Below are 25,287 nucleotides of genomic sequence, written 5' to 3' on the forward strand. Positions count from 1 at the left end.
AAAACAAACCTACCGTAATAATGATAGACTGTAAAGAAGTGTAGGAACCCAAGATGCAGAGTGGATTACATTCCAGCAAAATTGTCTTTTTTTATTCAGCACAAGAAGAAGGTGAGAAAAAAAAAAATTCTACACTCGAGGAGTCAAAACAAGGCATAGCACATACATCGCTCCTCACCAGAGTCTAGGTTACCGTATTTTTCGGACTATAAGGCGCACTTAAAATCCTTTCATTTTCTCAAACTCGACAGTGCGCCTAATGTACGGAATAATTTTGGTTGTGCTTACTGACCTCGAAGCTATTTTATTTGGTACATGGTGAAATGATAAGTGTGACCAGTAGATGGCAGTCACACATAAGAGGGACGTGTAGACTGCAGTATGACTCAAGTAAACAACACCAACATTTTATATGTTCCATTGAAAATATAGAACATTACACATGCCGCTCGAAAATCTATCAAAATGTTTTAGTACGACTTTGGGTAGGAAGCCGCACCACTTGATGGATTGTACTGTGCTTCAACATACAAGTATTATTATGGTGTGTGTATAAGGTAAGACATATTATCTGGCGTTTTGTTTCGCAATATTATGCAAAAGCAACTTTTCTTACTTTCTGGTACCTGCTGAACTGTATTTTGGATCTGCATAAGTCCTGAAAATTTGCTCGCGTCCGCCTTTGTAGTTAATGGCGAAACCGTAGTCGATAAGCTCTATCTTCTTATGTGACATTCATCCTCCCCTGTTGCCATTTCTAATATAAAGTAGTGTAAAGTTCTTACTTATATCTGTCAGTAAACTCCCCATGAAAGCGCTAAAACATACCGGTGTAGTGAGTTTACATTATTCACCCAAGGAACTTTTGTTATTAAAGAGTTCCGGTCGGACAGTTTTTCACGGGACACATATCTGGCGTTGTTGATGTTGCACTAGTGAGCCACGGATGAGGAGATGCTGCTACGTTATTGATTGAAGTAAGGTCTGAATGTCATTAAAACAGTTAGCTCCATCTTTTTGACACTTCTTCCACACGGAGAAAAGACGCTGCTGAAGGTGAGCCACGTAAATAAGACCGCCCACAAAACGGCGCATCCGGAAGCGACTGTCAGAAAACGGCTTGAAGATGATCTGTAAAACATAATCTATGCAACATTTTGACCAAAGAACCACCATTACATGTTATGTAGACCACAAGGAAGTGTTTTACATTTAGAAAAAAAAAAAGAAAAAAGACCCCTTTAATGCGCCGTATTATCCGGTGCGCCTTTTGTATGAAAATAGACCCGCTCATCAGCAGTGCGCCTTATAATCCGGTGCGCCCTATGGTCCGGAAAATACGGTAACTAAATAAAAAACAGAAAAGGGAGAAAGTATTTCCAAATTAAGTACACAAAATGACCACCCAAAAAATACACATAATCCAGAATATAACAGCCAAAGTATATTTTGCCCACATATATTCATGTCAATTAAATTACAATTATGTGTATTAGACTTTTTTCATGTGTGACACAACAACTCTTCAACTATTTTCAGGGCATTTAAATTGGTGGCAGATATGTGGGTATACTGTAGTCAAAGTTCAAATGAAAGCAACATTATTACACTGCGTCAAATCCAAGCAGAGGATTTTGACCATCCATCCATCCATCCATTTTCTACCACTTGTCCCGTTCGGGGTCGCTGGAGCCTATCTCAGCTGCATTCGGGCGGAAGGCGGGGTACACCCTGGACAAGTCGCCACCTCATCGCAGGGCCAACACAGATAGACAGACAACATTCACACTCACATTCACACACTAGGGCCAATTTAGTGTTGCCAATCAACCTATCCCCAGGTGCATGTCTTTGGATTATGACCTTTTATGTAAAAATATCAGATTACAGATGAGATGATTTTCCTTTTATTGTTTTGACGTCGCCAGTCAAAGGATGTAAACACGGTTTCTATTTTATAAAGCTGTACAAGAATGAACCAAGGATTAGGCACAGTATCACACAGCAACAGAAGATCATCATTTGTTTCTTGACAGCGTGCAGAAGAAGGACAGGGAGACAAAAAGAGAGATTAAAAACAAATGTTAATATGAGATAGAAATGGTGAAATACGATAGTATACTTTTCATTTTGGTCATAAATATGAAATGGTTACAGTATGATATTGCAGACAAAGCAGGAGCAATCAATTTCTACAACAGCAGTTCGACAGTCATAACCTTGAATTTCTTAGGCCCCGATTTTTGTACAATTCAAATTTCAACACCATATAATTGTTTGGTTATCGTCCATTTGCCCGAAAATCATTACGTGAAACTGAGTCCCCAAACAAAGAATCCCACATATTGGGGACTGCGCCTCTGTACTTTTTGTTATTTGAATACGACTGCCAAATAATCCACCATGGGGCCAAAGACTGTCAAGGGTGCCAACACTTTGATAAAAAAAGGTGAGAAACACTATTGAGTAGTGGTGCTGAAATTTTTTTCATAATTTTCAAAAATCGATTTTCAAAAATAAGAATTTATTTATTGTCTTTCTTTTGAAAAAATTATTCTGAAAAAAAAAGTTGTTTTTTTTGGATATTAAAAAAAGACAACACTTTTTATTAAGAATCTTTTTTTTTTTTAAAAGAGTCCATCTGTGCGCTTAATCGTACTGTGTATACATCATATGTCGCAGCCAAGAGGAGCTTTTATAACATGCATTGAACGGTTTTATTATACCTTTTACACCAAACGAATGAATGAATGAATGAAGATATATATATATATATATATATATATATATATATATATATATATATATATATATATATATATATATATATATATATATATATATATATATATATATATATATACACTACCGTTCAAAAGTTTGGGGTCACCCAACCAATTTTGTGGAATAGCCTTAATTTCTAAGAACAAGAATGGACTGTTGAGTTTCAGATGAAAGTTCTCTTTTTCTGGCCATTTTGAGCGTTTAATTGACCCCACAAATGTGATGCTCCAGAAACTCAATCTGCTCAAAGGAAGGTCAGTTTTGTAGCTTCTGTAACGAGCTAAACTGTTTTCAGATGTGTGAACATGATTGCACAAGGGTTTTCTAATCATCAATTAGCCTTCTGAGCCAATGAGCAAACACATTGTACCATTAGAACACTGGAGTGATAGTTGCTGGAAATGGGCCTCTATACACCTATGTAGATATTGCACCAAAAACCAGACATTTGCAGCTAGAATAGTCATTTACCACATTAGCAATGTATAGAGTGTATTTCTTTAAAGTTAAGACTAGTTTAAAGTTATCTTCATTGAAAAGTACAGTGCTTTTCCTTCAAAAAAAGGACATTTCAATGTGACCCCAAACTTTTGAGCGGTAGTGTATATATATATATATATATATATATATATATATATGTGTGTGTGTGTATATGTGTGTGTATATATATATGTGTGTATGCATGCTTTGGAGCCCTTGCCTCGAAAGAAAATAATGTTTGCCTTGGTGCCCATCTAACTTGCCCTAAAATATGAGCCCTCCTTTAAGGCAACACTTGCCTTGCCCTTAAAAAGTTAAAATTTGAGGCCTGATATATCATACCAATAATGATATAATGATAAAGACTTACCCTGCGTGCTTCTTGCTGGAACTTGGCAGCTTTTTTGGTGTCGGCCACTGCTCTTTCTACAAAACCCACGGACTGGTCCATGTTGCTCTCAATTCTGTCAATCATGCCACCCTGAGAGATGCCAGGGCAAGAAATGACCAGAGTCAATGAATACACACATTAGTTCATCACTTAAAATAATAATGTATAAAACATGTCTTTGTCCTCATCACCCTAACCCAGGCCTGGGCAATTATTTTGACTCGGGGCCCACATTTAGAGAAAAAAATGTGTCTGGGGGCCGGTATATCTATTTTTAGGAACACTAATACAAAACCTCACAATAATGTCTGATTGAATGCTAAAAACGTTATGACAGACCGCCTTAAAAAACGTAATGGAATTTTAAATTTTTCTATGACCGATAAAACACTGAATATTGACAAAATATGAATGTCACACCCCCCTTTTGATCGACATATTTTACAATCAAGTGAAACGCAACAAAAATGCAACAAACATTGAAATATGAACGCGAAGGGTACAAAATAAACCTACCTACAATCTGATACATCTGATATTTGCTGAATTGCCCCCGGGGATTAATAAAGTACTTTCTATTCTATTCTATTCCATTCTATATATCACTAAGCTTTAGAACTTTGTTGTGAAAATCTCCTTCCGCGTCTGTGGAAACGCTTCCCGCCCACACTGCTTGGTGCCTCGTCCGAGCTGCTGTGACGTAGATTACCATAGTAACTAATTAGATGACCATAGTAACTAATTAGATTACCATAGTAACTGGTATATAATCCATAAGCGCAGATTCCAACTATTGAAATACTTTGTATAGTTGAAGACTTACAGTCATTAGAAAACATGACTGCGCATCATAATGGCAGCTACAGTTTCCATCTTAAAGATCTAAAAAAATTATTTGGGAATGTCCGGCGGGCCAGATTGAAAAACTCAACGGGCCGCATGTGGCCCCCGGGCCTAATTTGCCCAAGTCTGCCCTAACCGTTGCTGTCCAATCCTAATAGTCATTGTGAAGCCTTTCTTCATTGGTCAGTTTTCCTTTTAGACACATACTTAATTAGGAAAATATGACATCTGTTTTATTTTGAAAATGTCCATCTCTCATCAAGATGGATGCTAAGACTTTGAGTGCTCCACTCTTGTCATATTCTTTACCTACACTTACTTACGCCTACACGTTGCCTTCGACAACGTTTGAAACATTCACCAGTACAAAGACAGACCTAAAGCTACAAGGTCATATGGACAGTAAGTACAGAGACAATGGAAAATGTTTGTCTATTCTGGTGTCGCTTGGGTAGTGCATTAATGTGTATAATGAAGAAAAAGAAACGGCAACAATGGGCAACTGCTCAGCATTCTTTACATTTCTACAGACATAGCTACTCTGTACTGTATTCTATCACAAAGCAATACCCAAATTCAACGTAATTTTCAACTTATAGGTACCGTATTTTCAGACCATAGGGCGCACCGGATTATACTGCGCATTAAAGGAGTTATATATATATATATTTTTTTTCTAAATGTAAAACACTTCCTTGTGGTCTACATAACATTGGTCAAAATGTTGCATAGATGATGTTTTACAGATCATCTTCAAGCCGCTTTCTGACAGTCTCTTCCGGATGCGCCGTTTTGTGAGCAGTCTTATTTACGTGGCTCACCTTCGGCAGCGTCTTCTCCCCGTCATCTTTGTTGTAGCGGTGTAGCGTGCAAGGACGGGAGTTGAGTTGATGAGTTTGAGTTTATTTCGAACATGCAAGCATACAACATGATACATCACAATTTCCAATTTCTCCTTTCAACATGGAGTGGAAGAAGTGTCAAAAGATGGAGCTAACTGTTTGAATGACATTCAGACTTTACTTCAATCAATAACAAAGCAGCATCTCCTCATCCGGAAACAACAACACCGCAAATGCGTCCCGTGAAAAACCGTCCGACCGGAGCTCCCTAATAACTAAAGTTCCTTGGGTGAATAATGTAAACTCACTACACCGGTATGTTTTAGTGCTTTCATGGCGAGTTTACTGACAGATATAAGTAAGAACTTTACACTACTTTATATTAGAAATGGCAACAGCGGAGGAGGAATGTCCCATAACAAGAAGATAGAGAAAAATAAGAAGTTTATCGACAACGTCTTTGTAGTCGGCACTGACTACAAAGGTGGATACGCGCAATTTTTCAGGATTCATGCAGATCCCAAATACAGATCAGCAGGTACCAGAACGTAAGAAAAGTTGCTTTTGCATAACATTGCGAACCAAAACGCCAGATAATGTCTTACCTTATACACACACCATAATAATACTCGTATGTTGAAGCACATCAAGCGGTGCGGCTTCATAGCTTACCAAAGTCGTACTAAAATATTTTGATAGATTTTTGAGTGCCGTCTGTAATGTTCTATATTTTCAATGGAACATATAAAATGTTGGTCTTGTTTACTTGAGTCCTATTGCCATCAAAGTGCAGTCTACACATATCTTGTATGTTTGACTGCCATCTACTGGTCACACTTATCATTACACCATGTACCAAATAAAATTGCTTCAACGTCGGTAAGCAAAACAAGAATTAATCCGTACATTAGGCGCACCGGGTTATAAGGCGGGTTTTGAGGGAAAAAAAAAGATTTTAAGTGCGCCTTACAGTCCGGAAAAAACGGTAATATTAGTGTAAAAAGGTAATGTTTTAACGCATGAGAATAATGACAAAAAAGTATCGCATTATTCATCTGTAACCCAATTTATTTTGACTGCGCATGCTCCTTTACATTACTGGTGGATGGTGTCTGTAAGGTAGGGTGGGTTGTATATGGTCAGTGATCAGGTCAACGATTAACATGAGTGAGGAGACTTTTTTCGAACTGTAGTTGTTCAAAATACTTTCAGTCCAATCCAATCCACTTTATTTATACAGCACATTTCAAAAAGCAATGGTAGTTTCACAATGTGCTGCTGAGAAGTTGAGATATACATACTAGGAGAGTCAGTAATATAAAACATTTAACGATTAAAAAATAAGCGGTAGAAAATGGATGGAAAATAAATACATACACTACGTCAGAGAAAATAAAATAGACTAAAATCACACAACTCTCATGCTAGTTTAAAAGCCAAAGAGTAAAAATATGTTTTAGGACGTGGTTTAAAAGTCATTAAAGAAGGAGCCGTCCAAATAGCAAGAGGGATATTGCTCCAAAGTTTTGGAGCCACAGCAGAAAATGCATGATCACCTCTGGATTTTAAACGGGTTGTTGGGACGACAAGAAACTGATCAGCTGACCTCAGAGACCTTGTGGGGGTGTACATTTTTAAAAGGTCTGACATATATTGTGGCGCTAATCCAATATTTTAAAATGAATTTTAAAATGAACTGGGAGCCAGTGAGGGGATGCTAAAATGGAGGTAATGTGTTCATGTTTTTTAGTGCCAGTTAAAAGGCGTGCAGCAGCATTTTGGACTAACTGCAATCGAGCGATTGAGGCCTGGTTCATTCCAACGTAGAGGGAGTTGCAGTAGTCCAAACGTGATGAAATAAAAGCAAGGATAACCCGCTGAAAGTCGTTAAAAGATAAAACTGATTTAATTTTTGCTAAAAGTCTTAGATGATAAAAACTAGATCGTACAACAGAGTTAGTCTGATGTTCCATTTTAAAATCATTGCCGAACTTAAAACCAAGATTTGTGACTGTGGGTTTTAAATAAGGCATCAGGGAGTCCAGGTCACTGAGAGGAGCATTCTGTTTTACTTTTGAGTCAAATAAAATAATTTCCGTCTTGTTCTCATTTAAGTTTAGAAAGTTTACCCCCAACCATGCTTTTATGTCCTCAAGACAATTTAAAAGTGATTTTAAACTTGTGTCACTTTTCTTTTTTAAAGGGACATAGATTTGCGTATCATCCGCATAAAGATGATCTGATATATTATGGGTTTTTTAAATGTGTTGAATAGGCAGGATGCACACTGAAAACAGGATTGGTGCTTGGATTGAACCCTGAGGGACACCACAGGACAAGGGAGCATAGGCCGAAGCCGAATCATCAATTTGGATTGTAAAAGTTCTGTTTGTCAGATATGACCTGAACCATTTCAAGGATGTGCCTTTTAAACCCACACATTGTTTTAAGCCAGTGGTTCTCAAATGGGGGTACACGTACCCCTGGGGGTACTTGAAGGTATGCCAAGGGGTACGTGAGATTTTTTTTAAATGTCTGTCAAAAAGAACTGTGAAAAGAAATGCAACAATGCAATATTCAGTGTTGACAGCTATATTTTTTGTGGACATGTTTTATAAATATTGATGTTAAAGATTTCTTTTTTTGTGAAGAAATGTTTCGAATTAAGTTCATGAATCCAGATGGATCTCTATTACAATCCCCAAAGAGGGCACTTTAAGTTGATGATTACTTCTATGTGTAGAAATCTTTATTTATAATTGAATCACTTGTTTATTTTTTAACACGTTTTTAGTTATTTTTATATCTTTTTTTCCAAATAGTTCAAGAAAGACCACAACAAATGAGCAATATTTTGCACTGTTATACAATTTAATAAATCAGAAACTGATGACATAGTGCTATATTTTACTTCTTTATCTCTTTTTTTCAACCAAAAATGCTTTGCTCTGATTAGGGGGTACTTGAATTTAAAAAATGTTCACGGGGGGTACATCACTGAAAAAAGGTTGAGAACCACTGTTCTAAGCGACTGATGACTGATGACTGTGTCAAATGCAACTTTTAGATCTAGAAGAATTAAAGTGGCAGAATCGCCAGTGGATATTTAAAGGTCGTTAAGAACCCTTAAAAGTGCAGATTCGGTGCTCTGAAAGGCTTTAAAACCGGACTGAAAAACATCAAGAATAGCGTGCAAATCATGATAAGACTGTAATTGTAAAAGCACAGCTCTCTCTAAAATCTTTGAAATAAAAGGAAGCTTTGAAATGGGTGTAACAATTGATAAAACAGAGGGGTCTAAATTGGGCTTCTTTAGCAGAGGTTCCACGAGAGCTTGCTTGAAATAATTTGGGACAGTCCCTGAAGCAAGACTGCTGTTAATTATTTCTTGCACATGGGGGGCAATGACATCCCAGACGTCTTTCAACAGACGAGGTGGCATTAGGTCCGTGGAACATGCCGCAGGTTTGAGCTGTGATACAAATGTGTTTTTTCAGCAAGTTTTGAGCAAAAACATGACGTGACTTCAACTAAAACAATTGAAAAAATGTAATGTATGACATTTTGACAATAAAATTGCATTTGTGTCAAACTATTAGAGTTGTTTTTAAAGTAAAATTTTAATTATTTAAGCACGTAATTGGGGCGGTGTAGCTCGGTTGGTAGAGTGGCCGTGCCAGCAACTTGAGGGTTCCAGTTTCGATTTGCGCTTCTGCCATCCTAGTAACTGCCGTTGTGTCCTTGGGCAAGACACTTTACCCACCTGAACCCAGTGCCACCCACACTGGTTTAAATGTAACTTAGATATTGGGTTTCACTATGTAAAGCGCTTTGAGTCACCAGAGAAAAGCGCTATATAAATATAATTCACTTCACTTCACTAATTGCTGTGTATAATTATAATTAATCAAATTTCAAAGTGTGATTAATCTGATAAAGAACATTAAAAGTTTGACAGCACTTATTAATACACATAATTGTGAAGAAGTAACATGGTCACAGGTTGACCAAAACAAAGTGGGTAAAATCATAAATGGATAATAATGATTTAGTTTGCAGTTGTCATATTGTGTGACAGGATGGAGTCAGGTCTATCAACTGTTCAATTTTTAATAAGAATTCAATAGGCTTTTATTGTCATTGTACATTAAGAACAACAAAATTGTGGAATACTAATGGCAGGAGCTGCCATGCAAGGCGCTAACCACGACCCAATAGGAGCAGTTACGGATTCAGTGTCTTGCTCAAGGACCATATGAGTTTGTGATATTGGGATCAAACCAGTATCCGGTTACAAGACGGCCAATCTACCAATAAGCACAAGTTGTTCAGTTTTGAAAGTTTTCAAAAGGTCCTTTTTTGGATCAGAATAAAACTAGCTTTGGTCAGCCATCATCTTAAAATAGAAGGATTCATTCATCCTTGGAAGGATCTGCTTATGGTTTATGGTTTAAGTTTATTTTGAAAATGATAAAGAACCGGTTTTCGATTCCCATCTCTACCTTACTGTCTATGTTGACAAGCACACGTAGGATGGAGCTGCAGCACAATCGCCTCCTTTCTCACAGCCGTGTGTGTAACTTTGTCAGGCTGGAGCCTCACATTCACAAACTAGGGCCAATTTAGTGTTGCCAATCAACCTATCCCCAGGTGCATGTCTTTGGAGGTGGGAGGAAGCCGGAGTGCCCAGAGTCCCGGGGAGAACATGCAAACTCCACACAGAAAGATCCCGAGCCCAGGATCGAACCCAGGACCTTCGTAGTGTGAAGCACAAGCAACTAACCCCTGTACTAGCTGCACTTGGACGGAAGGCGGGATACACCCCGGACAAGTCACCACTTCCTCAAGAGCGACCGTTCCACAAAGGATGCAATTAACACCACCCTTCACACAGCCCTGACTCACCTAGATAGACCCAACAGCTACGTGCGGATGCTCTTTGTTAACTTAAATTTTGCATTTAACACTGTCATCCCTCATAAACTGGTTAACAAACTGGATATTCTAGGCTTTAGCTCCCCGATGTGTTCCCGGATTATGGACATTCTCACAGGAAGACCACAACAAGTGAGAATAGGACACTGCACCTCCTCTGTCCTTACTTTGAACACAGGTGTACCGACTACAGGGCTGTGTGCTGAGCCCCATCCTCCTTACACTTTTTACCCCTGACTTCACACCCATCCACAGTTCCAACCACATAATAAAGTTTCATGACGACACCAAAGTCGTGGGCCTAATCACCAGAGGTGGGACCAAGTCATTGCTTTGCAAGTCACAAGTAAGTCTCAAGTCTTTGCCCTCAAGTCTCGAGTCAAGTCCCGAGTCAAGACAGGCAAGTCCCGAGTCAAGTCCAAAGTCAAGACTGGAAAGTCTCAAGTCGAGTCCCAAGTCCTGCATTTTGAGTTTCGAGTCCTTTCAAGTCCTTTTAACCACAGAGTAATATTTTTTACACAGATTGTGTATGCTTTTAAAACGCTGTATTTATTTATTAAAACAAGTGCATTTGAAATTGCAGGAAAAAAAATAGTGCTGACATTGCAATTCATAATAGCACTATTAACCAGTCATTTTAATAGTTTAAACAATTTTAAACATTTAACTCATTCCTTTACAGAATAAACACATTTGCAAAAACAAACATTAACATACTATTGGTTGTATTTTATGAAAATAATATATCACCACAGAGTTGAGAAGGAGCAAAGATCTTCAATATTTGTATGTGAAAATCACAAATAAATCTTCTGGGGGAGGATGACACCCCTACAGGGGTTTGGTTTACAAACTTTCAGCCCCACCTAAAACAAAATTCACCAGCCGCCACTGATTATGATGCATTCTCATTTTAGGCAAAATATAAGACAATACTTTCTTAACAGTATAATTGTAACCAGGAATAAGTCTTCAAGTAACAATATTCAAATACTAACATTGTTGGGTAAAACGGCATTTGGTTTTATTCTGAATGTAGTGAAACAGATTGGTGGTTTTAGCTCATATAAAGACTTTCAGGTGTTTATATATGTTTAAGTATTTGGCAGACGCTTTTATCCAAAGCGACATACATAAAAAATACATACATAACAATCACTGTAAACATGATCATTTAAGGGAAGAATGTAATACAAAATATCAATACAAAGTGTCAAGACAGAATAAACTCTCTGCTGCTGCAGCAACAGAGATACAGTCTATAGGTCCCTAAAATATATAGATATCTAATGTATTCATACATTGTTCATGTAGGATATACGCATGTATATATAACCTAATCATATTGTTTCTTCAATTTAAAAATAGCTTACCGTTTTTTCCCCCTTCTCTGGGATTATATTCCCAGTTTTGATCTCGGACGTCTGGTCACTTATAGCATATAAGAATATTATATTACTGTTAAGCAAACTATGAATAATAAAACTCGCCAAAACATGTGTCCGTTATCATAGCTACACGTATGACAAAAAACCGCGTGAAAATCAGTGGTATTCAGTGAGGTAAAATGAATTAAATGCGCTGACAGTTCATTGCTCCTGCCAAATGAATTGCACTGAGTGGAGCGGATCACCACTCCAAGATGGCGGCCCCGCGTCTCGTCTGCGCCAGTAGGCAGTAGCGCTCGATGCTGCGTCTACTTATAAGATGTCTATGGTTATAACGTTAGCAGTGAGTTTACAGCCTCACTGATTTAACTACACAGCAAATAAAAGTCATGTTACTTAGCCAATAAACGTTATCTTACATTCAAAACTTACCCTTCTTTGTGCAACTTCAAATGTCGAACGAAGTTGGAAGTTGTTGCGTCTCCGTCTGTAATATTCGAACTGCATGTTTAGCATACTGCAATTCGTTTTTTGTTGACCAAGTCGTAGTTTTTATACCCGAACGAAACCAACTTTGGCATAATTGTTTCTCTCTGCCGCATTGTTTGACAACTCTTGTTCGGTGGTTGTCCTGAAATTTGATTGGATGAATGCTGTGTGATGAAATCAACGTATAACTAATTTGATTGGCTGTTGTACTGACAGCAAATCAGCTGACAAGCAGCACACACGCTGATAGACAGACAGACACGTACAAAATTAAAGATACGGAGCGCTCCCAAAAAACTTTTTAAGCTTTGGGTTTTGGGGAAAGTAGCAAGTCATGTCAAGTCAAAAGGCTCAAGTCCAAGTGAAGTCACAAGTCATTGATGTTAAAGTCTAAGTCGAGTTGCAAGTCTCTTTACATTTTGTCAAGTCGAGTGTAAAGTCATCAAATTCATGACTCGAGTCTGACTCGAGTCCAAGTCATGTGACTCGAGTCCACACCTCTGCTAATCACAGACAACAATGAGTCAACATACAGGCACGATTGGTGCAAGAATAATAACCTGATCCTCAATGCCTCCAAAACCAAGGAAATAATCATGGACTTTCGAAGAGCAAAGGGCAGAGACAACCTTCCTCTCCACATCCAATGTGGAGAGCTTGAAATTCCTTGGTGTCAGTGTTTCCAGGAGGATGTCTTGGTGTGCTAACACCTCAAACCTGGTCAGGAAAGCTCAACAGAGACTGTTCTTTCTCAGGAAGATGAAGTAGGCCAAGCTTTCACAGAGGCTGATGCTCGATTTTAATCAGAGCTCTATTAGCATCCTCACCAACTGCATCATTGTGTGGTTTGCAAGCTGCACAGTGGCTGCGGGGACAGCTCTGCACAGAGTGGTGAAAGCAGCCCAGCGCATAATTGGGCTGGAGCTCCCTCACCTGGACACACTTTGCACCAGCAGACTGAGAAAGAAGGCCAAGAAAATCACACACTGGTAACCCCCTTTTTCAACCACTACCATCCAGGAAGCGGTCCAGAACCGTTAGACCCAACACTAACAAGCTGGGGAACGGAAAGTAGCGTAAAGTTCTAACTTATATCTGTCAATAGACTCGCTGGTGTAGTGGGTTTACATAATCCCCCCACGGAACTTTAGTTATTAGAGAGTTCCGGATGAGCCACGGATGAGGAGATGATGCTCCGTTATTGACGTAAGTAAAGTCTAAATGTCATTAAAACAGTTAGCTCCAACTTTTGATACTTTTTCGACTCTTGCACGCTACACCGCTACAACAAAGATGACGGGGAGAAGACACTGTCGAAGGTGAGCCACGTAAATAAAACCGCCCACAAAGCGGTGCATCCTGAAGAGACGGTCAAAAAGCGGCTTGAAGATGATCTGTAAAACATAATCTATGCAACATTTTGACCAAAGAACCACCATTACATGTTATGTAGACCACAAGGAAGTGTTTTACATTCAGAAAAAAATCATAATATGACTCCTTTAATGTGTCCTATAATCCAGTGCGCCTTTTGTATGAAAATAGACCTGACTAAACCCGCTCATAGGCAGTGTGCTTTATAATCCAATGTGCCCTATGGTCCGGAAAATACGGTATACATTTACATGTATGTATATATACACACATGTATATATCTCTCTCTCTCTATATATATATATATATATATATATATATATATATATATATATATATATATATATATATATATACACTACCGTTTAAACGTTTGGGGTCACCCAAACAATTTTGTGGAATAGCCTTCATTTCTAAGAACAAGAATAGACTGTCAAGTTTCAGATGAAAGTTCTCTTTTTCTGGCCATTTTGAGCGTTTAATTGACCCTACAAATGTGATGCTCCAGAAACTCAATCTGCTCAAAGGAAGGTCAGTTTTGTAGCTTCTGTAACGAGCTAAACTGTTTTCAGATGTGTGAACATGATTGCACAAGGGTTTTCTAATCATCAATTAGCCTTCTGAGCCAATGAGCAAACACATTGTACCATTAGAACACTGGAGTGATAGTTGCTGGAAATGGGCCTCTATACACCTATGTAGATATTGCACCAAAAAACAGACATTTGCAGCTAGAATAGTCATTTACCACATTAGCAATGTATAGAGTGTATTTCTTTAAAGTTAAGACTAGTTTAAAGTTATCTTCATTGAAAAGTACAGTGCTTTTACTTCAAAAATAAGGACATTTCAATGTGACCCCAAACTTTTGAACGGTAGTGTATATATACAGTATATATATATATTTGCAAACAAACATATGAATAAAATCAAATAGGACATACCTGGTTCTCAACCAACATGGCGATATCAACAAACATGTCATGGAGTTCTTTGATGCTGCTCTCCAACCTCATGATGTCTTTGTGCCGAGCCTCAATCTCATTTAGGGCCTGCTGGTTGATTTTGGAATCCATAATCTGTGCAAAAGGCCACACTGTTATTACAAGTCAAATAACAATGACATATTTTTGTAAGCAAGATTACACTAAAACTGTTGGACTCAAATAATAACCTGAGAAATATATGTCTAAAAAAAGTCAAAATATGTTGACTTGTTCTCTGCATGCAATAGAAAATGAATGATTTTCCCAATGGGATCTTTTTTCTTTTTTTTTTTACAAACAAATCTTAAAGTTTTTTGATATAATGGAATTTACATTACTTACAAATGTCCTCTTGCCACAGCGAGACATTATTCATTGTGGTGAATTATACCGGGATGATTGTTAGCTGGCATGTATTTGTATTTGGTCACCGGATTCTTTAGAGGATTATTCTACTTAGGTCAAAAGTGCACATGTCCATCACAAAACTCTCCAGAGAGTGGTGGCTATTGCCCCCAGGAAATTGGAATCCTACAGGTTTGGATTTTAGGAGGAAGTATAAAGACATTAGCAAGATCTGGTATGAAGCCCTCACAAGTAGGAGTAGAGGATAGGAGTCGGAGGTCACCCGACTCAAACCGACCACAGGAAATAGGCTGACTGGCCAAGCAACAAACTGGGTGTTGTCCAGACTGACCGGCCCCAAGACTAGAACAACAGAGTAACTGACAGAGTAACTGTCTTCGTGTAAACGGTATTTATAAGGACAGTTGTCCAAGAAGACAGCAGAAGAGTGATTGGGCTTATAGTCTTACTCCTGGAGCTGTAGCTCCAGTCTGAGGCTCGCTGAAACAAATAAAGCTTTTTGTTCAACGATTCCTTGTTGGCGTCTTTTTGACTCATCACTCATCACACAGTCACTCTGTCCTGAGAGAGTGGCACGACCAACATATATACAACATAATCATTACAGACATTATGCTAACTTTGGGGTGTTGTTTTGTAACTTTACAAAAAAGAGCAGTAAGGATCATTCGCAAGGTCGACTATCTGGAACACACCAATCCACTATTTAAACTAAATTATTAAAATTCACTGACATCGTCTCATATCAAACAGCAATAACTATGTACAGGGATAGGAACCATTTGTTACCACTGAACATTCAAAACATGTTTAGTGAACGTGATGGGGGGCATAGTTTGAGGAGAGAACTCAATTTTAAAATTCAGATGAGAAATTCCACCTTGAAAAGTTTTCGCATTTCCATCACAGGTGTCAAGTTGTGGAACAATCTGAGCGAAGTACATAAGCAAAGTCCAAGCATCAATGTTTTTAAAAGAATGTACAAAGATATATTGTTCACAAGATATGGTTACTGGTTACTGGGGTTCAATCCCCTCCTTCTACCATCCTAGTCACGTCCGTTGTGTCCTTGGGCAAGACACTTCACCCTTGCTCCTGATGGGTGCTGGTAGCGCCTTGCATGGCAGCTCCCTCCATCAGTGTGTGAATGTGTGTGTGAATGGGTGAATGTGGAAATACTGTCAAAGCGCTTTGAGTACCTTGAAGGTAGAAAAGAGCTATACAAGTGTAACCCATTTATCATTTATCATTTATATAGTGAACTGCACTAAGAGTCAGTAGGTTTGTATGTGTATGTATATGTATACTATGTATACACGCTGTTGTGTCACATTCATAGTTACTTGTTAAATGTATGTTGTAGATATATATATATATGTACATACTTATATATGTATATGTATTTATATAACATAACATTTTTATATACTATTATTATTATTATTAAACACAGTAAGTAATAAGAGGGGTGGGAGTACATAAGTTTTTACTTCTTCTCACTCCTTTTGGGATATGTTTACATTAATGTTTATTTTAATTTCTTGTTTCTTTTTGCTTTTTATTATTACTATTATTATTATTATTATTATCGTTTTTGTTATTCATTCTTGAATGGCTTTTTTGTTGTTTTTTGCAAAATGTGTTTGTTTTTGTTTTGTCTACATATTCGAAATAAACATGAAAAGAAAAAGAAAAAGAAAAAACTTCATGCAGAAAGAAAAAGTAAGATTTGACCCAAAACTTTGCAACACACATTTGCTCAAAATTTGGTCAAAATGTTACATCTAAGTATGGTAATTTGTGTAGGTGCACGAATAACACTTATTACGACACGAGGAAGACACGGGTTGTACTCGCCAAGTCTACCAGTTTGTAATCCTGTTGCTTGACCCATTTTTGTCTTCTGACTTTCATGCTGTTTTTCTGTCCTAACAAAATACTATGTTGAAATATATGTCAGATGTTCATAAGTGCACCTAGCACCAGGACCCCTGAGGCCACAAGTCTACGAATGGCTTTGAAGTTGTATCATCAAACCTGCCTCTGCATGTTTTGGACACACGGTTGAGGCAGGCGACACGTTGAGTAGCTTTTGTGGTGGCCAGTGCAAACTCGGTGTGGGAGGAGTCTAGTGAGCTCGTTGAACGGGATTTTGGACATCTTCCAGAGGTTCTGGCAAACCATTTAACATCTGGGAAATGGGAAGCAGCACCCATTTGGGGCGGCGTGGCTCCGATGGTAGAGCGACCTTGCCAGCAACTCGAGGGTTCCTGGTTCCAATCCGGCTTCTGCCATCCTACATTTACGGCCATTGTGTCCATGGACAAGACACTTCAACCACCTTGCTCCTGTTGGGTCGTGTTTAGCGCCTTGCATTGCAGCTTCCGCCATCAGTGTGTGAATGTGTGTGTGAATGGGTGAATGTGACGTATAATGGAAAGCGCTTTTGGTATCGTGCAGGTATAGTAAAAGCGCTATGTAAATACAAACCATTTACAATTTGTATACTGTTACCAGTGGGAATGGAGACCTACTGATCTTAACTAGGGATGTAATTGTGCGGTAGAAAGACTACTTGGAGGCCCTTCTCGATTACATTGACACACCTTTTGTAAAGGAACCATAGTCTAACATGACATGGATGTTCATCATTGTGGCTGGTATTGAGATGTTGTGGAACTGTCTTGGTTGTCCCGTCTCTTCAACATTGCGAGGAGAAATGAATAGTACATCTGGATTGGCAGACTGAGTGTTGGTGCCCCTTTTCAAAAAGGAAGAGGATCATACTCTCCTCCCTCCATGGGAAAGTCTATTCTCAAGTGCTGGAGAAAAGAGTATGGCCAGTAGTTGGACCATGGCCACAATGTGGTTTCTGTCTTGGTTGTGGAACACTGGACCAGCTTTACACCCTTGCCAAGGAACTGGAGGTTTCATGGGAGTTTGCCCAACTCGTTCACATGTGCTTTCTGGACTTGAAAAGTGGTATCCTACTCTGTGTTATTCAGTCCTCTAGCACAAGTCTGATTTGTTTTGCCAGAAATAAATCATGCCTGTTTGTTGATGTGCCAAGGCTACCCTTTGTCATCTGTTCTGTTCATCATGTTAAACTCATGTGAATAATCACTGAATGGAGAACTGGGGGTGGGATTAAATAAGTTATCTTCTTCCCACTCCCTTTCAGGCAAAACTGGACAATAATGCACTATATTAATTTATATTATTATGTTTTGTCAACTTGTACGTCTTTGTCATTGCCTGAAATAAATAAATAAATGAACAATGAATGAATAGTTCCAATTTGTAGGTGCAGCAAAGGTGTTGACACTGCCTATTTCAGGAGCCTTGGGGTCATGCCTCTGCTATTTGCACATGATGTCAAGATATGTTCTTTAGCGTGCCGTTTACTGGGCAGTTCTAAGCTAAGTATGAAGCTTCTGGGATAAAACTGAGACCATGCTTCTCAGAAAAGGGTGGCTTGCACCCTTTAGGTAGGTAGTGAGGTCTTGCCCTAGGAGGAGTTCAACTATCTTGGGTTATTGTTTTTGAGTAAGGGAAGGCAAAAGAGTTTTATTGACAGGTGAATTGGCGCAGCATCTACTGTAATGCAGTCACTACCGGATCAACATGGTAAAGAGAGAGCTTTGCCGGAAGGAAAAGCTCGCAATTTACCGGTCAATCTACGTTTCTACCCTGACCTATTGTCACAAGTGCCTCTGGGTAGTGATCAAAAAGCAATATCACAGGAACTAGCGGCCAAAATGAGTTTCCTTCATAGTGTGGCTGGACTAATCCTAAGAGAAAGATTGAGGAGAGCCGTCATCGGGTAGAAGAGCATCTAGAGAAGACTGTTAAGGTGACTCGGTCTAGTCTGGATGTCTGTCCGGTGAGGTTTTCTGGCGAGTGCAGCACATCACAGCAGGGTGTTTAGATGCTTGCAAGACATAGTGTAGGGGAACATATGTGCGATGTTGATAGATGTAACAAAACCGAGCGATTGTAACATCCAAAAAAGTAACGTGAAAATCCGGAGAAATACCAAAAACTGAGAGAAAGAGCTAGATAAGTTGTGGCGTTTGAGGGCTACAGCGGTGCCAATAGTGATCGGGGTACTGGGGGTAGTAACCCACAGGCTGGGTGGATAGGTCCATAAGATACCAGGAACAACATCTGATATCTCTGTCCAGAAGAGTGCAATACAAAGAACAGTGAAGATAGAACTTGAAGGAGATATTGCCCCAATGGGCAATTTTTTATTTCTTTTAATTGTGTACCTATAAAGATTAGTAGTCCTACCCCAGCAGAGAAGACAGTGGAGTTTCCTCCCTCGAGCATCTCTTCTAGTTCCTCATCAGTAGTCGCTTTGCCAGCTATAATCAACAAAATATACAAAACAATCTCTTAAAAACACGTAGAGAGGATTACTTACAATGTTTGTTTGTTTGTTTGTTTGTTTGTTCGTTCACTAACAACACAATAATAGAACATTTAATCATTCATCTGACTTCATGTTAATTGTCATGATAGTGTGACATGGACTTATCTGATATGTAATGTCAGTAACTATTTAATTCTGAGATTAAATGAAAGTATTGAACATGTACAGTACAGTTGCCCTCGGAGTTATGTAACACCAATTGTAAATTACATTTCAAAACGATTGCAAGTTCATCAGTTTTACAATGAGGGTTGAATAATAATAACAGTACTTAAGCAAAAGGACTCACTGATTTCCAGCTGTCGGGCAATCCGTCCTTTACTCTTGTCCCTGAAGTCGACTTGTGCCTCGTTGTATTTTGTCATCACCTCTACAAATTTCTTGGCCAGGATGGCTTGCTGGGAAACAAGATCATTGACATTTCTATTGATGGGACAAACATCACACGTTGTGATTTTCCCCCAGACAAGCATTTGCAGGTTGTTGTCATTAAAAATCATCGTCGTTGTGTAGCAGCACACCGAAAAGTTAAACAAGTCCAAATATGCTATGAACAGTCAATCATTGCTATGTAGGTTTAATGTACACAACCCAAAACCAGTGAAGTTGACATGTTGTGTAATTTGTAAATAAAAACAGAATACAATGATTTGCAAATCATTTTCATCCTATATTCAATTAAATAGACTGCAAAGACAAGATATTTAATGTTCAAACTGAGAAACTTATTTTTATTTTTATTTTTTGCAAATAATCATTAACTTAGAAATTAATGGCAGCAACACGTTGCAAAAAAGTTTGCACAGGGGCATTTTTACCACTGTGTTACATGGCCTTTCCTTTTAACAACACTCAGTAAACATTTGGGAACTGAGGAGACCAATTTTTGAAGCTTTTCAGGTGGAATTCTTTCCCATTCTTGCTTGATGTACAGCTTAAGTTGTTCAACAGTCCGGGGTCTTCGTTGTTGTATTTTAGGCTTCATAATGAGCCACACATTTTCAATGGGAGACAGGTCTGGACTACAGGCAGGCCAGTCTAGTACCCGCACTCTTTTACTACAAAGCCACGCTGTTGTAACACGTGCAGAATGTGGCTTGGCATTGTCTTGCTGGAATAAGCAGGGGCGTCCATGAAAAAGACGTTGCTTGGATGGCAACATATGTTGCTCCAAAATCTGTATGTACCTTTCAGCATTAATGGAGCCTTCACAGATGTGTAAGTAACCCATGTCTTGGGCACTAATACACCCCCATACCATCACAGATGCTGGCTTTTCAACTTTGCGCCTATATTCGTCCGGAAGGTTCTTTTCCTCTTTGGTCCGGAGGACACGACGTCCACCCTTTCCAAAAACAATTTGAAATGTGGACTTGTCAGACCACAGAACACAGCGAAGCCGGCCGAGTTTCTGGGTGTTGTTGATAAATGGCTTTGGCTTTACATAGTAGAGTTTTAACAATGCACTTACAGATGAAACGACCAACTGTAGTTACTGACAGTGGTTTTCTGAAGTGTTCCTGAGCCCATGTGGTGATATCCTTTACACACTGATGTCGCTTTTTGATGCAGTACCGCCTGAGGGATCGAAGGTCAAGGGCATTCAATGTTGGTTTTCGGCTTTGCCGTTTACGTGCAGTGATTTCTCCAGATTCTCTGAATCTTTTGATGATATTATAGAACTTAGATGGTGACATCTCTAAATTCCTTGCAACAGCTCGTTGAGAAATGTTGTTCTTAAACTGTTGGACAATTTGCTCACGCATTTGTTCACAAAGTGGTGACCCTCACCCCATCCTTGTTTGTGAATGACTGAGCATTTCATGGAAGCTGCTTTTATACCCAATCATGGCACCCACCTGTTCCCAATTAGCCTGTTCACCTGTGGGATGTTCCAAATAAGTGTTTGATGAGCATTCCTCAACTTTCTCAGTCTTTTTTGCCACTTGTGCCAGTTTGTTTGAAACATGTTGCAGGCATCAAATTCCAAATGAGCTAATATTTGCAAAAAAATTACAACGTTTACAAGTTCGAAAATTAAATATCTTGTCTTTGCAGTCTATTCAATTGAATATAAGTTGAAAAGGATTTGCAATTCATTGTATTCTGTTTTTCTTTACCATTTACACAACGTGCCAACTTCACTGGTTTTGGGGGTTTGTACATTTTTCATATGATACATGGCTTCAGTTTAAATGTCTAAAGGGGAATGGAAAAAAACTAATAGTTTAGGTTTTAGTCTTTTGTTGTATCTCACCTGTGATTTCTTTATCCTGAGGTCAGCTGAGGCTCTCTCATCCGTGTTTGTCTCAAGCTGGTGTTCAATACCTGATGGAAAATGTGTGCATATATGAGCGCACACAGACACACACACACACACACACAGACAGACACACACAATCAAACAGACATGTGGTCGTGTTTTTCTTTTCTACAAGTAACATGGAAAAAAATAAAGGGTGAAACGGTACATGCATTTGCAATATGATATTTAATTGATACAGTACTGAGGCGTACTGATTTCCCACACAGTACAAATTAAAAGTAAGCGACAAGAAGTGTTTTTCCTGTCACACATCTACTCAAAAATCAGTACAATGCAGTCCAACCCTTCCTGTAGCATGAATCACGGTTAGTGATAACTCCAAGGAAAATTCAGCGCATAAAAACCCTGTTTGGGCACACCTGGCTTTCCCTTTCCCGTTCCTTATTCACCTTTTACACTCTTTTAATCCAATATAGTGATGCTGTCTGAGGCAGAGCCAATCGGTGGCCACGATACTGAACAACGTGATCTGATTGGTTTGGTCTCAGCAAGTGGCCAATACAATAGCAATATTGACTTTTTTATTTGTATTTTTTGGCCATTGTTATGCTTGAAAATGCTTAATTTAGGAGCAACAAATTGTAGAATTTTGCTTTAAAAATTAAATAAAGTTTTCATATATATATATATATATATATATATATGTATATATATATATATATATATATATATATATATATATATATATATATATATATATATATATATATATATATATATATATATATATATATATATATATATATACACTACCGTTCAAAAGTTTGAGGTCACATTGAAATGTCCTTATTTTTGAAGGAAAAGCACTGTACTTTTCAATGAAGATAACTTTAAACTAGTCTTAACTTTAAAGAAATACCCTCTATACATTGCTAATGTGGTAAATGACTATTCTAGCTGCAAATGTCTGGTTTTTGGTGCAATATCTACATAGGTGTATAGAGGCCCATTTCCAGCAACTATCACTCCAGTGTTCTAATGGTACAATGTGTTTGCTCATTGGCTCAGAAGGCGAATTGATGATTAGAAAACCCTTGTGCAATCATCTTCACACATCTGAAAACAGTTTAGCTCGTTACAGAAGCTACAAAACTGACCTTTGAGCAGATTGAGTTTCTGGAGCATCACATTTGTGGGTTCAATTAAACGCTCAAAATGGCCAGAAAAGTCTATTCTTGTTCTTAGAAATGAAGGCTATTCCACAAAATTGTTTGGGTGACCCCAAACTTTTGAACGGTAGTGTATATATATATATATATATATATATATATATATATATATATATATATATATATATATATATATATATATATATATATATATATATATATATATATATATATATATATATATATAGTGTGAGGGACGGCATGGCGAAATTGGTAGAGTGGCCGTGTCAGCAATCGGAGTGTTGCTGGTTACTGGGGTTCAATCCCCACCTTCAACCATCCTAGTCACGTCCGTTGTGTCCTTGGGCAAGACACTTCACCCTTGCTCCTGATGGCTGCTGGTTAGCGCCTTGCATGGCAGCTCCCGCCATCAGTGTGTGAATGTGTGTGTGAATGGGTGAATGTGGAAATACTGTCAAAGTGCTTTGAGTACCTTGAAGGTAGAAAAGCGCTATACAAGTATAACCCATTTATCATTTATTTATTATATATGTTCGTTAGGTCATGAAAAAAACACAGCTATTTCATTCTTACAAGTTTCGCAGGTTTCCCTGCTCTTCTGGGGAGTTTATTCCTAATAAACTCCCCTGAAGAGTAGGGATGAAATAGCCTTCGTGTTTTTTTCCTGACCTGACGAATATTCCGCTCTACCCCGGTATTGAGCACTGTCTAACGGATAAACCACAGAAACCTCAGCTATATTTATATATATCCATCCATTTTCTACCGCTTATCCCTTTATATATTTAAAAATAAATCTGAGATGTTGTGAAGCCACAATATTTGTGCGCATTGTGGCAAGGAACGACTGTATTTGAGATTAACCTTCTGGCTGTCTGCAGGTTTTAATCTTTTGTTTCGAAAATGATTAAAGGTGTTTACACAAAAGCCAATCAGTTTTATGTTTAGCACTGTGCTCCCTTTATTTTCAAGCAATTAACCAAATTGTGACCATAAAACCTAGGCACAAATTGTGTCATACGGTGGTGTGTCATGTGTCTCATGCTTGATGGATTTTTTTTTTAACCACAAAATGATGATCCTGTGTAAGCCACTCTTTGTTTTTTTTTGTTTTCAAATATGTATTTTTAGCCGAAAGAAAATAAATGACACAGTACACGATAAAATTACTCACTTTTAAGTTTGTTTCTTGCATTGTTGGCTGACTTCTTAATTGTGTTGGTGACTGCTTCCAGGTCGTCCTGAGTTTCTGTGAAAATTGGTATATCATAAAACAGAATAGGCAAAGTACACAGTTCACTAAATTATCTAATTCATAAACTGAAATTGTGACTTTGAGCATGTGCGTGCGTGCATGCATAATTGTGTAAAAGGTTGTGACAAAAAAAGAATATAATATTTGAGATTAAAGTGCGATGCATCACTTACAACATCATTACAATGGTTTCAAAAGATTTAAATACAATATATCTTAACGTTATCAAGAAAAGACCATTTGGGCGCGATCAAATATGTAGTTTTGCTTAACTACTAAGTACTTACAGTGTGATCAGTCTGCCTCATGTCCTCCATCAAACAACTAAAATCAGCGAGCAAATTAAATATCTCAATTGTTTTCATACATTGGTCATTATCTGTGTGTATTTGTTCATAGGAACTTTTTTATCCTCACTGTTAAATATGCAAGACGTTTAACCCTTAAGATAACCAATTTTAAGTCAAACGATGGTGGATATAAATCTATTAAAATTAGGGTGGTACCAAAAAGGAGGGTTTTTTCGAATTGACTGTGTGTCGGTTTTAAAAGTGCTCCCCCTCTGGTCAACATGTGAAATAACAAGTGTGTGAAAAAATTTGAAGTGCTCCCCCTCTGGCCAACATATGTAATAACAAGTGTGTGTAAGAAATCGGCCAAATTTGGCCAAAATTCATTAAAAAAATAAAATAAATATGTATATGGAGACATACTGTAATAACTTGAAGTAAATAATGAAGATTAAAAACCAATTAAAAAATAAATTCACTAATGTGTCGACTTTTTTCTTATAAAATTGGGAATAATTTCTCATATTCTTTCTGTTACTGTAATATTGCAATATTTTCTCGTAAAATTATTACTTTTTTTATGTACAATTATTACTTTTTAATGCAAAATGGTGACATATGGCATATAAAATTCTGACTTTTATCACAATATTGCCAATTTTTGTGTTGTTCTTGTAAAATTGTGACATTTTTTGAGTAAAATGATGACTTTTGTCATCATTTTGCCAAGTAAAATTCCGATTGTTATTATAATAATGCCAACATTTTAAAGTTTTCTTATAAAATTGTGACTTTTGTCGAGTAGAATTATGACTCTTTCATAAAATGTTAAGCTTTTCTTGTAAAATTGCGACTGTTATTGAGTAAAATTCCAACTTTTATCATAATATTGCACAAATGTTCAGTTTTTCTTAAGGTGGTCCTAAAGAGGTCGGCATTTTTCAGAGGTCTCAAGAAGGTAACAAATACGAGA

General features: G+C 37.9%; 1 protein-coding gene across 1 annotated transcript in view; it reads right to left on the reverse strand.

Annotated features, from left to right (window-relative positions):
• Positions 1–1,083: 1,083 nt before the first annotated feature.
• stx3a (syntaxin 3a) overlaps positions 1,084–25,287 on the reverse strand; it is a 29,961-nt gene continuing 5,757 nt past the window's right edge. Inside the window, exons 4-10 of the mRNA XM_062033012.1 lie at positions 23,944–24,018; positions 21,571–21,641; positions 19,603–19,711; positions 19,172–19,245; positions 14,471–14,605; positions 3,635–3,745; positions 1,084–2,028 (exon numbers count right to left, since the gene is read on the reverse strand). Coding sequence (XP_061888996.1) covers positions 1,951–2,028; positions 3,635–3,745; positions 14,471–14,605; positions 19,172–19,245; positions 19,603–19,711; positions 21,571–21,641; positions 23,944–24,018 — 653 coding nt within the window. The 3' untranslated portion in view covers positions 1,084–1,950. The remainder of the gene's footprint in view (positions 2,029–3,634; positions 3,746–14,470; positions 14,606–19,171; positions 19,246–19,602; positions 19,712–21,570; positions 21,642–23,943; positions 24,019–25,287) is intronic.

The sequence above is a fragment of the Entelurus aequoreus genome, linkage group LG22 (assembly GCF_033978785.1).
Source record: "Entelurus aequoreus isolate RoL-2023_Sb linkage group LG22, RoL_Eaeq_v1.1, whole genome shotgun sequence".
NCBI lineage: Eukaryota > Metazoa > Chordata > Actinopteri > Syngnathiformes > Syngnathidae > Entelurus > Entelurus aequoreus.